General features: G+C 31.1%; 1 protein-coding gene across 9 annotated transcripts in view; it reads right to left on the bottom strand.

The window, feature by feature from the left end:
- LOC119840283 (dual 3',5'-cyclic-AMP and -GMP phosphodiesterase 11) overlaps positions 1 to 15721 on the bottom strand; it is a 162215-nt gene that overhangs the window by 60022 nt on the left and 86472 nt on the right. For 4 of the 9 annotated variants that reach the window (XM_038366821.1, XM_038366830.1, XM_038366822.1 and 1 more), the window contains one exon: positions 461 to 602. In XM_038366821.1, coding sequence (XP_038222749.1) covers positions 461 to 602 — 142 coding nt within the window. Of the gene's footprint in view, positions 1 to 460; positions 603 to 13971; positions 14237 to 15721 lie in introns of all 9 variants that reach the window. The other 5 variants (XM_038366828.1, XM_038366824.1, XM_038366826.1 and 2 more) reach the window with 5 other exon arrangements.

Below are 15721 nucleotides of genomic sequence, written 5' to 3'. Positions count from 1 at the left end.
TTCCAGTTTTCAATTTGCAAAATATGATTTTTGTTAAAGCGTGTTTTATAGTTTTTTTAAACTATTATATTTTATTACCTTTTTATTTTATATACGTGTGATTTTTATTTTCATTAACAACGCTTTCCGGCTAAGATTGCCTTGAATTAATCGCGCGTTTATAGACTCTAAGATTTGCTTTCAAGAGAAGTTCTTTTTTAATATATTCCATTGATAATTTCATCAAAATCGATTTTACTGGTTTGGTCTACAGTAAATAAATATATACCAAACGTAAGAAACATTTTCATGCACCTATCTCTTGCGCCATTAGTACTTACATTCTTATCTAGTGATGCTACCTAGCACCTATATGCACGCTTTTTGTACAAGTAATTTGAAACGACAATTAACATTTTCATGATATCTTGATCGGTATCTGAATTCCATTCCAATTTGGTACAAATTAAAGGGTACAAACCTCAAAAAGTAATCATGTACGAACTCCTGGTTCTCATCAAGCCAGGCTTCAGTGCGTGCGCATTCGGCGTCATAGCAGGTTGGCGCGGGCATGCCGCCGCCCGCGCCACCTGGCGGCTCCTCTATACTCCGCAACTGTAAACCTGCAACAATGGAAACCCCCTAATTAATTCACTTGATCAGACTGTTACATATTATAATATTGGACATGATTTTTTTTCATGTGTAAGGAACCTTTGTTTGGGAAAATGAGTTATTCTGAATTATAATTTTATTTCGAAGAAATTTTGACGAGATTTAAACGACCTATAGATTTAGGACAGCGTTCAAAAGAACATTGATCGCGAAATAATTGTTAGAATTAATGAAAAAAATGTAAAATATCTTATTGAATGAGCATAAATATAGGGTTCCTATTACAAGTAAATAGAATAATATGAAAGTGGCAGTTCATGTTATAAAAACGGCAGTTATCTACTAATTTGGATATATATTTTTAGGTGTTAACGGGAATGAGCATAAAATTTACCTCAATTGTATTCAAAATAAAAGTACATGTAACTTAATTGATTTAAAAATAGCAATAGATACTAAATTAATATTAAATGGCTTAATATAATAAGAAAATATACTAAATATAAATATTATTACAAAAATAAAGCAATTTATAAATTTAAATATCTTTTTTTGGGGTTTTAACGGTACCATTAATAAAAATAAACTTAATTGAACTCAAAATAACATTTCTTAGAAAACACAGGAAGACTGCTATCTTATTTCAGATAGGTTTTAAATAAAAAACACGTCACACGCTCAAAAACTTTAAAAATATTTGATGGTATCGTATTCTCCATTTCGTTAAAAGCATAAATTTAGTTTTTTGAATTCCGCACCTGAAAGGTAAAATGAGATCCTGTTACTAAGATTTCGATGCCTATCTGTCTGTCTGTCTGTCCGTCTGTCACCAGGAACCGTAATAGTTGACAGTTGAGTTGTTGTTTTCAGATATTACGTATTTCAGTTGCCGAAAACATGAAATAATACAATACAAGGTTAGGCTACAATTGGAAGGGTATTGAATTGAATGGGTGAACATTTAATTATTATTATTTGTTGCGACTCGGACTCGCACTTGACCGATTTTGAAGTTCATTTCACCAAAATAGTAAAATAAATTGATAAATTGGAACTATTTTGACAAATTATTAAAAATAGAATGTTCTGAAAGCATTTCAATGTAAACTTATAACGTTACTATAAAGTTAACTGATATATTTCCTTAAAGCATTATGATTATAATTCTGTGTGATTAATTTTAATCATCTGTTGAAATCAACATTTAGTGGCCAACAAAATAACTTTAAAATTAAATTTTCACTTTAATTCTGACTAAAATGTTATGCATTAGACATGACATAGATTCGTCTTACCGAAAGGACGAGTGCTGTAGGGTATTCTAAACATATTCATATTTGACTAATCACAAACAATGTACACGAATTAATTATTATATAAATATTAAAATTGATTAATAACGATAATTATGGCTAATTAACAGGCCAGCAATAGCCGGACCAATCTGAGACGGTGATAATTGATTAATATGCATTATTGTAGGTACATTGAAAAAGTTACGAGTGTCAAACGAAAAATTACAGATAAAAAACTAGAATCGGAAGATGCCATAAAAGAAAATAAAGAATGTTAAATAAAAAATTGTGATTATAAATATGTACCTACATGGCAAAAAATATTTAAACTATAATATACTTATTTCATATTTTTATTTTGTTTTTAAAGACTCATTTTTAATATGAAGTCTACAGGTTTTTTTTTTTTCTTGTTTATACATTCAAATTCATTTGATATTGACATCAGTCTACATTGAAATGGGATTTGAGACAGAAGTTTTTTAATTTTGTGGAGTCACTAATAATAAAAAGAAAAAGCTTCCCTGAGAGATATAATATTTGTTTACATAATAATTTGTAATAAGTGCTCGTTCATATGCATAGAAACATTCATAGAAACGAATGTAAATAATTACAATAATAAAAAAAAAAACAACATAAATGTCGAAAAAAACGACACGATTGAATCGGAACTGTGAGTTGATTTTTTTACGCACTGGTCCAAAATATTTCATTTTATTTTATTTTATTTATTTTATAATTTATTGCTTATAATTTTGCTCAAATGCATTTTAATTAAATTATGTATTTTAAATTAGTTTTATACTTTAAAAAAACGAACTGGTCTTCTAAAATTAATTTAATACGTATAATTTTTCTTTTTCAATATATATAAAATGGGTGTAAAAATTCAATAAATAATTCATGGCTTGTATTGCTTTTAATATATTTAAGTGATAAAAATTTCAAGTAGTACATATTAATAGACCGCGTGGGAAATGTTATTATTTCAAGATATCTGCCAATTCGCTGGTTATAGGTTGAAATAGAAAAAAAATATTCTCTTTCTTACCCCTCCATATATTACATCCACAACATCGCCAAACCATTATTCCTACAAACAATTTATCTTGTTTAGATTTCTTCGGAACTAATAAGGGTATTTATCAAAAGAACTCGTGACAGCGGTCATGTCAAAATGTTTTTTTATCATACGTAATTCCAGAGAGAAAATCCTTTTTATTCCACGATTATTAAGGAAATTTCAAACGGTTGACGTTAAGGTGTATATTTATGTAAAATATTTTAATCAAACCGCAGACTGAATAGTATTTTAAGAATCAAATAAAATTTCATTCATAAAATCACAAATTGAAAGCGATTAAATTTATTGGATTGTACCACGCATAAAATAGTCAATATTTGAATTGCTATTTATTTACATAGAAATAAGAAAATGCGCTTGATAAATTGCATAAAAACTTCGAAACAAATAAAGCTAAGACACGTCGCGAGCACAATGTAAACACTATTGAGTGTTTCACGCTACTAGGAATGTTCCAGCAAATCTTATTTCAACAGATTCTTTAAATAATTAATTAAAATATATGGTATACAATAAAAAAAATACATTCGCCAAGCCATTTCGTCAACATGTCCCGTACTTTTCCACCACATGTAAAATGGACATTAATACAAATAGGTACACTCTAGTAATATCTCGTAATTGCTTCAGACACGCTACAATGTTTATCTGATCGTGTGTTACTATAGAAATGTTAATTAAACCACTAACAATGCGAGTTGACTTACCTCTAATTGAAATTGAAGAAGTGGCTGCGTTATTTTATCTGGAAATTTATTGTATTAAAGTATGCTTTCGTTTCTATGAAAATATTAATTGGATGGCTCGTGTAGCTCCTTCACTTTAATTCCTTTTAAAATGAACATATTTTAACGTAGAAAATGTATATCTCATTTCTGTTGCACGCACGTGTATATAAACTTTGATTTGGAATCTATGAATCATAAGGAATTTTATGTTACTCTCATTTTTGCCAGATATCTCGTTTAAAAGACTACAAACAAATAATTTTATTTAAGATATACGCATTTAAATTAAATTCTAATCGACTTCCCCCAAAGACCAAGGCGGTTCTCAATTTCAACTGATATTTTTGTTTTTGGTTTTGTTATTCTGAATCTGAATTGGTGACTTCTCCTAAGAAACGTTGTTTTTGAAATAATTTTTATTTCATTGAATTATTTTTAACCTTATTCTTTCCACTACAACACAAAGGGCTTCTTTATACACACGATTCAGCTCGATTGGTGATTACATGTTTTCCCTCGCCGTAATGTTTACCTTACTAAAGTAATCCAATCATAATCAACCATATCCAATCGAATCATAAACAGTCATAATATTATCCAATGACCAGGACATTGATAATTATTTTAAAAGCTTAATTAGCCTTTAATTTTAATTGGAGATCCATTCGTTTTCAATGAACTAGTAGCGATATTGGATAACTCAAACAATTTATTGAGTGCAAAGTGAATATTATTCCGCACGAATAATTCTATACGTTCAAGAATGTCAAGAGTTGAAATAACTTCCGAAGAATCTAGTGTTATGTAAATTGCTTCGTATTGAGGACCTCATCTGCGGGCGTTATGCAAACAACGGTGGATATTTTAACATACCATTGTTAAATTTAACCACCGTCACGACAGAATATGCTAATGTACCAGAGATAATCATTTAATAAATTTTTAAGAAAATGCTAGCTGGCTATGTCATTTTCTGAGACTTAATTAAAAAAGATGGAATACTTTTTAAATTCTTTAAAAATATCGATAAAATAGAAGTTAGATCGACTAAAAGCCTTTGGAAATGTGGTGGTATCAGTTATTAAGGCAAACTCATGGACAAGATACTTTTAGATAAATAATTTAAGACCCTGTACTTTAAAGCTTGAAATGTGAGGTTGGTATAAAATTCATTAATTTAAATATTGTTACTTAAATTTATTTATATTATATAAGAATTTCAAACAGTAACGTTCAATTACCTAAGTAAATTCAGTTTCAAAGGGATTTGCATTTAAGTCGACAAAAGCTAAAATTACTATGTAAAACAAATATTAATACAATGCCGAATAATCTCTCTGAAATATTTATAACAATACGCTAGGAGATTAACCGGGATCATAAATTGATTCAGCCATTGTGTATACAGCGCCGGCTTGTGAAAATGGATTTTTACGTCTACAAATTGTTTATCTTCCTAACATTAATTTGTTTTAAAACAGTAGATATATTAATTAACTAGCTGCGCCCCAAGGTTTCACCCCCGTTAGTCCGTCTCCCGTAGGAATATCGGGATAAAAGATGCTTTTATGTTATTTCAGTTGTCCAGCTATCTGCGTACCAAATTTTATTGCAATCGGTTCATAGTTTTTGCGTGAAAGAGCAACAAACACACACACATCCTTACAAACTTTCGCATTTATAATATTAGTAGTCTAGTTTTTGGTACGTAGACAACTGTAATAACATACAGACAACTTTTTATCCCGATATTCCTACAGGATACGGACTTATGCGGGTGAAACCGCGGTGCGCAGCTAGTACAGTATAAATTTAAAACCCAAGTGTGCTTCTCCTTATAATAAATCTAGTAAAATATTGCAATAAAATTATTTCATCATCATCAGCCCATATATGTTCCCACTGCTGGGACACAGGCCTCCTGTGAGGGTTCAGGCCATAATCCACCACGCTGGCCAAGTGCGGATTGGCAGATGTCACATGTCGTCGAACTTTTTTGATTCTTGGACATGCCGGTTTCCTCACGATGTTTTCCTTCACCGTTTCGAGCAGTGGTGATGTTATCTACATGCGCAGATAAATTGAAAAATCAATTTATTTTCTGCCCCCTCGCCCGGTCTCGAACCCGGACTTATCGATTTTGAAGTCCGAGGTTCTCACCACTGAGCCACCCCTGCTGCAAAATTATTTCATCGAAACACAATTTAGTGATGTGAAAATGAATATATTTTAATACGACATTGCGCGACGCAAAAGCAAATTTATAAGTTGATTAAATTAATATTTTACTGTACGATACCAAGAAGGAGCTTCACGACCTTACTACACATAATACTACCACAGAATATCACAAATCTGCAATAAATATGAATAGGAATAAAAAATGTTTAAAATTGATAGGTAATTAACTTGGATTTTTTTTCCTAAGAGTTATTGATCTGTGTTATAAAATTATAGGAGAGTTTAATTCTGTAGATTGAATAAAAAATAATAAAATATGTCCAGGCGATTTTATACGTAAGTAACACAAGCAAAATTTTTTTTTTATCTATTCTGTCTTTTATACGGCATTCACGCAACATGCATATTAATAAGATAATCAATATTTCACACATTTAACAAACTATCTATGTGGAGTATTATATCGAAATCGTATCATCCTTTCCCTCTAGTCTGTGTATTAAACTTGCGCACTATATTATTATGGCAATTTATCACAATATTGTACAGGTATATTTTTGGGTGGTTATAAATAAAATTTATGTTAACAAATGATTCATGAATTCACGCATTATAATATGCCTCAGACATACTTTAACATTTGTTCATTAGATATCACGTGTCCTTCATTCAGTATACACGTGGATGAGGGTTATAAAAGAATGTTCGAACAAAACCCTTTTGTTTTTGTTATAATTTTCATGAGCGTAGGGTTAACAATGCATATTTCAACGTCAGTAGGATATCGGTATCAGGGCATTGTATATAAATCTAGTCCATTATGAAACATTGCTTTAATGTATTGTAGTTGGATAATTTAATTTAATTTTTTTATTAATGTAATGTTCATTAAATCATTAAACAAGTAAATTGATTTAAGGCTAATTCATCGAAATATATTCTATGTTAAAAACGGAATGTCATAACAAAAGGTTCCTAACAATATAAGCCCCAGAATATATATTTAATAAAAGCTCAGAAATGTGTGAAACTATTTTATTTTCCCGCTTGGGCCGCCTTAGAATTGAGTCCAATAAATATAAGTCAAATCGTTCATTTATCAAATACAAGGAAAAAAATTAAAACCCTATTCCTCCCTTTTTCCAAAAAAAAATATAATATTGAGTTAAAACCGCTAAAATACATGTTTCTATTCCCTTTTACATTACATTTATAAAGAAAATCGAAACGGATCCTAAAGTGTTTTCATAGGATCAAAGAGGAACTTTTTTGTTACAAAGCCTATAATATAGAATGTATTTTATGCTTTATTTTCTACTTTCTTTAATGCCTTTCGTTTCCTGCAGATGTTGAACTTCCTCAAAAGAGCTCGCTGTGAAAGAGAAAAAATGGAATTCGCTACCGGATAAACTTTGGTCTAACTATTTTATTCCAAAGCTTAAAACGCATATAATATTAAGATTGAAATGAAAACATTATTTGCTTACCTTTTTGTGATAAACAAAGAAAAAAAGATTTATTCTACCTGCAATATACAGATATATTATGAACACAAAAAATAGCAAACATACAGTAATCCTTTTATTTTACAAAAAGCTTGAGATACAGAGTATATTTACCGCAGTGAAACATTTCATTCCCATAGAAATTTCCCTTAACAAAGCGCAAATCAGAGATAAAAATCCGCTACCAATCGTTCAATCCTACATTTATACAAAAATCATATTAACAACACTACTAGTATAATATGTATACAGTCTCTGTGTAAAAAGTTCATGGCGGAATTCTGCGAAGTCTACAACAGTACCCCGTTCTCTGTTTCGACGTAAATTGCTATTATGACTTTCAACTCTCACTAGTCCGTATCGCCCACCCATTGACGTAGTCCTCGCCAAGCCATTATACATCAGGAACTCAGATCAAATTCCATGGAAAATAGTTCAAACACATACCCCGTATACGCTATTTTCGGCAATCATTGATATAGGTCAGCGAGGAAAGTAGGAATTGGGGAATCTCTATGAACATTGCGCCCATTTCGTTTTGTATATTCCATTTATTATGTTGAGCGATAAACATTTATACAAACATTGACTCGTAAATAAGCTTTGGCATTGTTTTGTCTACGTGAGAAGATTATATTTAGGCACAAGTTTTGACTTGTGCCTAAATATTCGAAATTTGCGAAAATATGAAATATGCGAAATTTCATATTTTATAACGTTTTATCCAGTTTGTCGTGAGTGTACATAACGAGCGTAGTAAATTGGAATCTCGACTGCTTCTTGTTTATCGTGATGTGTGTGACTATAATTAACTGGACAATTAATCATGTTTTTAATCCGTTACAGTTTTAAAATTCTTTACTTCGTGAGCTACATTTGTCTCCAAAAACTTCTTCAAAACTTTTAATTTAATAATTTATAAGATTTATTCTTTAGTTTCATAGAATTGAAAATTTATATTTTATATTGTTGGATATAGGATGACAATTTGTAATCACAGAGTAAATATACAATGCCCGTTTTATTATTACGTACGATTTCGTGTCAGTGAATTCATCTTTATTAGAGGAATTATGGCTTCATTCACTTTAAACTGTTTGATAAGATCAATTTCTAAAGATTCAACCCTCAACATAATATTGATTCGCTCATTCCATTACTTTCCTGTCGTTTTAAACCTTAACCTTTCCTCTCGAAAATTCTAGATTCTGAAATAGCTGCGGTCAAAAAATTGCAGTTAACGACTTCAATTTGACCTTTCAAACCAAACATCCGCTCACGCAACTAATTTCATTAGACAGTTTGCAGTTACAACTTATCATATTTTACAAAGTCGTCACGTGAAGAATCTTCGGGGAAAATTTAATCTCGCGCACATGGTATTTCCATAATATCAATTTTATAAGTTATAATGCCGGAGTCATGAGTTTTTAAACATCACATGAGATTTAGTAAATCGTTCTTGTATTTGTTAAAACAGTGATTCAGTAGGAAATTGATTGGTTTTTAATTTTTATCGGTCTTCTGATTAATTTTAATATAAATTTTAATTAAATGATCTCAATATTTTGAGTGTTTGTCTTATTAGACAAAGATGACTTTTCTAATTTCTATTACTGCTGCCCCAGTAGATTAAAATTACATATATACATACCATAGCATTTTGTTTTTTTTTTTATTGAGAAAAGGTTACTCTATGAGTCCATATTTAAATTTCCTAACAAATTTCATTATTAAACCTCACTCAGTTACACATTTCACCAAAAACCGCGAACATATAAAGATTCGTAACGAAAGTACTATTTGCCCGATAAACCAATGCTCAAATATACGATCCGTATAAAACTTCCCTTGTTTTTATTCCCTATAAAACCCTGTTCAATATTTAAAAGGAAATTAACTTTATACCGCAGTGTGATCTTTTAGTACGTTGCTTCTTTGTTGTGTTTGTACATTGTTAATATTAGCATTTTACTATTCATTATTTATAGCCTGTTATTGAATACAAGTAATGCATAATATATAATTGAATTTATGTTGATTATATTATGCTGTCCAAGTATAAATTGAAATGTTCTGTCTTTCGTTTATTTTGTACATTACTACTGGGAAGATATAAACCTACTTAAAAGATACTATAAAAGAACATAATGCTACTTTCGATTTTGTTATCTGTCAATCAGTTATAATTGATAGTCAATTTTCGCGCCAATCTGTGATTTTTTATATCAAGTAGGTTTAAGCCAAATGTATTTTTTTAAACATCTCCCCTCCATCTAGTATTAGTTGAATATTTGTGTACCGGGTTAATGATAGATACAATGGAGCCTCTGTTTGTGACAGAGACGGATCTAGCCGTCCACGCTTTACTCGTACAAAAAGGCGATCAAAGGAGTGAAGGAAAGAATTCAAAGAATAGATTTTATCTTGTAAAATGAATATAAAACATCAAGAAAGGATCCAAGTCACATTCTTTAAATTATATAAGAGACTGGTCATTATATAACTCATAAATAATTACTAAAAATGAGGTGGGCAAACGCAAACGGCCAAAACATAAGCGACGCAAAGGGAGGTCACGGAAAATATCTATTAACCGACGAGATTTTCTTTACTATTGAGGAATACTTTCACCAACAGAATTACCGATGAATGCTGAAACCCCGTTAGAAACTTCCCAATTATCTACTCAACTTCAATGGTGTTTCGGTGGGTTGTCCAATCAAGTGACAAAACCATATTTTTGTAGAAAGATGTCAAAATATTGGACAAAGTGTTTGTAAATACAATCCTTGGGAAAGTGGTTCGATATTCATATACGGAAGGTACGAGGATGGCCCTCAGCAAGACTAAAAACGATAATCCACGAAAGTGATACAAAGCGAAAAACTTCATCATAGATGTAAAATCGAACCAACTAAAACCTATAGCTGAAAAATCGAACCAAACTAGGATAGCAATTACTATTACAATTACATATTATGTTTGAGTTAGGAGACTCATAATATGTAATTTAAAAATTTTCCCATTAGTGCGTAAAAGTTAAACTCTATTTCAATAAGTAAAACAATGTAAATTATTCGGTTTCAGAAGAACGTCCCAAAAACATCTCGAGTTTGGAAACCGCGGTATAATCGGGAAAGTTTAAATGATTGTAGGGTTCATCAACCTTTACTCCGATCCCGGGTATCTCATGTGGCCTTTCTAATACAATTAACTCCTCTCTAATGAGATGCTTCTATTTGATAAAGCGTAAAACAATCGAGTCGGATTGGCAATTTGAGTTGTATAGTTGTTAGTTTTAGCTGGGCGTTCGGCATACGGGTTGGTTTCATTTGTAACTCATAGTGTAAGGACGTTCCATATATCTAAGTACGAATGTCATATATTTTTTAAATGTCATAAGTGTGCATTTTAATAAAAAACAATATTTATTACTCATGGAAATATACTGAAAAATATCTCAACTTATTTTAAATGTTTTCGAGCTGCTCGTCCTGGAATGAGTTAGTATCCCGAAGACGATCAGAAGTTGTTTCGAAAAACATCGTCTATTTATATTGCGCCCAAGAATTTGGGAATACGAGTTTAGTTTGACTAGGTTAGCTTTTTCCCTCATCATCCCGCGAAAAGTTGATAGTTCTTTTAGAATCTTACTGTATGCTATTTAGACTGATTTTTTACATTATTTTATTTTTATTACAGTGAATAAGAAGTTGTTACGATACATCAGTTAAAACTGCTCAATGAGCTGATTTTAGGAGACACAGGTTTTACGACTGCCACTATCATAATCGGCTTTATTGCCACAGCGGGCCGCTTTATAGGAAGGAGTTATGTCTCCTTTTGATAAGAACCATAAACAGCAAATAAAATAATCAGAATATAAAACATATTACAACATCCATATTTTCCAATATCAGACCAGAGTTACTATGTATCGCTATGTATTTTTTTTTATGTCATAGCGGGCAACTGAGCTGTGGTTCGCCTGATGGTAAGCGATCACCACTGCCCATGAACATTCGCAAAGGTAGATCCTCTGCGAATGCGCTGCCCGCTTTTTTGGGGTAAGGGAAAAGGAATGGATTAACGACTGGAAAGAAGGAATGGACTGGTTCGGGTGAGGAAAAGGAAACGGGCCTCCGGCTCCCCCACTCATCGTACGAAACACCGTGGCATGCATGTATCTTTACTATGCCATACGGGTCTTGTATAAAGTAAGAATCCAAAATATAGAAAAATTCCTATTGGTAGCAGTCTACCCCTCGAACTTGATCCAGACAAACATTAACATGAATAAGCTCCGTTGCGACGTAAAAGAAAGACAAAAATTTCACATTTATAATATTAGTAAGGATTTATTGCGAACTCGACATTGTTGTTTAAGATTTGTAATTCATTTAGAGTCTTCAAATGTAATCAATGTTATACAAGGAACAAACGGTTCACTAGTATACTATTTTACATTTAAATGTATTATCAAAATCAAACAACTATATTATTAATCTAAATAAAATTGGGTAGTGTTTTTTTAATAGTTCTACGTATAGGTCACCATTAAATACAACGAGACTTCATAGAAATTCACCGTCTTATCACTTGGTCTATGAGAAAAATGAATACTCCGCAAATAAATTAAAAACTGCGACAGTCTTCACTTCAATTACGGGATTTTTTTTATCAAAATAAATGCATTTGTTTTTCAACAATGTGTTACAACCGTACAATATGCAAAAGCAATCACATTGGAATTATTGAAAAACATTTTTCATTTAATCCACGTTCAGTACTGTATAAATGTTCTGTATAAATAAATTAGTAATACTTAAATTGAACATTGCTTCTATGCATATTTTCTTATGAGCTTACTATTTCACTACTACCGATACTAATATAGAACTATAGAATTTAATTGGTTTTTTGAACGTGCTTACTTGAACAATTTTGAACATTCTTTGACCATTGGATATGCACATGATCCCCTAGTGTTACACGCTATACATAGGTACATGATATACCACGGGTGAACCTAGGAACGGACAGCTAGTATAGTTTTTCTTTTACACGACTACCCGAACAAAATCAATGTCAACTTTTTACACGCTTTTTATTAGCTTCACCTGTATGTTTGTATGTTTGTTTGTTTGTATGTTTGTTTGTATGTTTGTTTGTAACCGACTTCTTTGGGCGCGATTTTGACCCACTTTAAACGGCCAGATTTCGTTCAAACTCTGTAGATTTATTGAGGACCGATGACAATACACTAATTTGATAAAATTATTCCATTTTTCAAAGCGTGTTTTTTAGTTTTTTTAAACTATTATTTTATTGTTCACACAAATTCCAGCAGAGTAGTTTTAATTACACTAAATTATACAAGCAGGCGCGAAAGCTGAGAATTAATTAATTTTACTGCTTTAGAGGAATGCAAATCGCTCCAGTGTATATAGAGTTTATCAACATCATCATTTTTAATCTGTGGCGAAAAAGTAATGTTTATTTACTCAAACGGTTCTTGAAAAGACGCAGTGGTAGCGGGTGTAATGGATAAATAAATTATGACACAGAAATTGTTATGTACGAAATTAATTACGATAAATTAATTATCGGAAGTATGTTTTCTTGAAATAAGAAAAGATATCGTTAAGGCTTCCATGAAATTATTTATCGCTTCTAAGACTTCGCAAATTAAATTAATAAAACCCTTTTGTATAAAATACGACCGTGAAATTTTGTAATTTATGTTGTGTTATTTTTAAATAGAATTTACCCTAGAAAAACATCGATTCTTAAAAGTAAAGTTAGATTAAAATTTAGCTTAAAATAGGGTTGACATTATTCTTCAACATATCCTTACACCTGTTACATGCCATTGCTCTTATGCCTCTTTTATATGAAACTCCATTATGACATAAAAAAACATAGTTAAAATTAATTTGAATACCAAAATAAATTTATTTGAATCGAACGGGACATCATATTGCAATAGTATGTAGGTATAACAAAACTTTATTCGTTTAACAAGTTACACATCACGTAAGATTAAAGACAGTTCCTTCCTTCAAAACCTTCGGGAATGTTTAACGTACAGTTCCCAGAAGAGAAATAAAATTTAAAAGGAAAAAGGTCGGCGCGTGTAAGGCTATCTTACAAATCTCGAACGCTATTTTTTCTCAGCTTCTTAACAGCAAAACATCAATTTTGCAAACTTTAATCTTGATGGACGGGCTGTCTAAAATGCAAAGTTGTGTTACTTCGACTTTTTTTAATATCTTCTATCTATTTATTTAATAATAGCGACACATGGCCATCGTTTACACGCGTACCGTACGTAGATACAAGACGTTTGGTTGTTAATTTGACTAAAATAATTATTTAAACTTTATACATTTTGATTATCATATTGTAGGTGCATTAACCCTCATTACAAGATATCAATTTTAACAACTCCACTGAATGATTATACTTTAATTATTAAGTACAATCTTATTCGCATAATACATCTTCATTACACGCTTGACCTGTAAATATTAACCAAAAGTCCTCATAAATCGATAAAAAATTATATAAGGCCTTACTTTTCTTGTGGTGAAGGCATGATCCGTGGAGGCGACACATGCTCGCTGATTGCCCCATGCGGGCGCTACCTCGCGCTAGTCTCCATCCAAACCACCAGAGGGCGACACTCACTACATAACGATGTCATTCACACATTTGCACTACACTGCTGCACGATCACGCACACATATTTGATGGCACGTGTATTTGTTGCTTTTCCAAAATATTTATAGTAACGATTTGGTTAGGCACTATAGCAAAACTCGACCTTATATGTCTTATTATCTGTATACAAAACAATATTTTCTATTTAATCTCATATTACACCCCGTGAGCATAATATAAAACATTTTATGCTCAAAAAATCTTTATTTGTAGTAAAAGCCATACTAACGCTCACAGGATCAATATGTCCATCAAAGCAAGATCTTAATAAATTGCGCAGTTAGCGAGCGAAGTGTTCGAATTAAAATCTCTCGGGTCACAGGCTTACATCAAATAAATCATCACAGCGTCGTCGGTTACAAGACGTGAAAATAGCAAAGGAGCAAGTCGGGACACAATATAATTGTCATTGATTAATTGTGCGGTAGGATTTCGATTGTAATAGTTAATTGAAGATCATGAATGAGCGCTACAATTATCTATTCGAGCAATTTAAAACTCGGCGCAATTAAGCGCGTGTTGTGTCGGAACAAATCAGACCCGTATGTTTGTTTGTACAAAATGTTATGTGAGAAGGTACTAACTTGGTATGTAACGTGATCTCTATTAAGTTTTGTTTTCGAGACATAATTATCCGTGTCTTTTTATAAATTAATCTAATTGCATACAATTATTACGGCTTAACGAATACTAATACTCAATAATTACATAATTTTGCGTAGGTTACTAATGTAAGAGTATATACGAAAACAGCCTAATTTTAATCTACAGTCGTGATTGACTTGATACGTGGATATTCGTACTTATTTTAATGGAGTTTCAATAAAGGGGAGAAAATATTTATCATAAGTCAATGCCCGCTTTAATTCCGAAAATACTATTTATAGAAGGCAAATTAATTGCATAGAAATATAAATAGACTTAGTACAATGACACTATAAAAAATGTGAATTATTAGTCTTAAATAATGGCAAAATAGATTATTTAAAACTTGGCGTATTTTCCTGTTGATAAAAGTTTTATTATTAATTCAATAGATATTTTACCAAGCCAATTCTGATGGAATTTTATCACTCGTTTTACTTTAAAATTTTATTTATACATTGTAAAACTTTTACGCATATAAAGATTGTGGATGGATGGATGTTTGAAAGACTTAGTATGAAGGATCTGTTAGAAAATATGAATTATTTATCCTTGAAATTATCGATACATTATCCTTACAAATAGCGAAAAAAATAACATGTGTTGAATTGTAAGTAAGTTTTTGTAGTTTTTTTTTTTATATTTTTAAGAGCAATAAAGATTAAATAAATAAATAAATTGTCTTTGTTGCTTACTTCAAGTACTCTGTATGTTTTATTGCTATATTTCTAAATTTTAATTGTTTAACATGCGGAAAGCTATGAAGAGTCAGGATATTCTAAAGATTGAAATGCCGTTGTCGAATTTTCATTTCAGAGCTAAGTTGGTAGCACTGTACACAATAACGACACTGAAACCTTTCTCTAATGTGTTTTCGCTTTGTAATATCTATACTTAGTCTGGCCATAAATACTGTTACACTTAATTATAAAAAAATATTACATTTGAATTTCGAATCTG

This window comes from Zerene cesonia, chromosome 5 (genome assembly GCF_012273895.1).
Source record: "Zerene cesonia ecotype Mississippi chromosome 5, Zerene_cesonia_1.1, whole genome shotgun sequence".
Classification (NCBI taxonomy): Eukaryota; Metazoa; Arthropoda; class Insecta; order Lepidoptera; family Pieridae; genus Zerene; species Zerene cesonia.
Note: the sequence above shows the minus strand (reverse complement) of the source record. Positions and strands in the feature narration are given on the sequence as shown.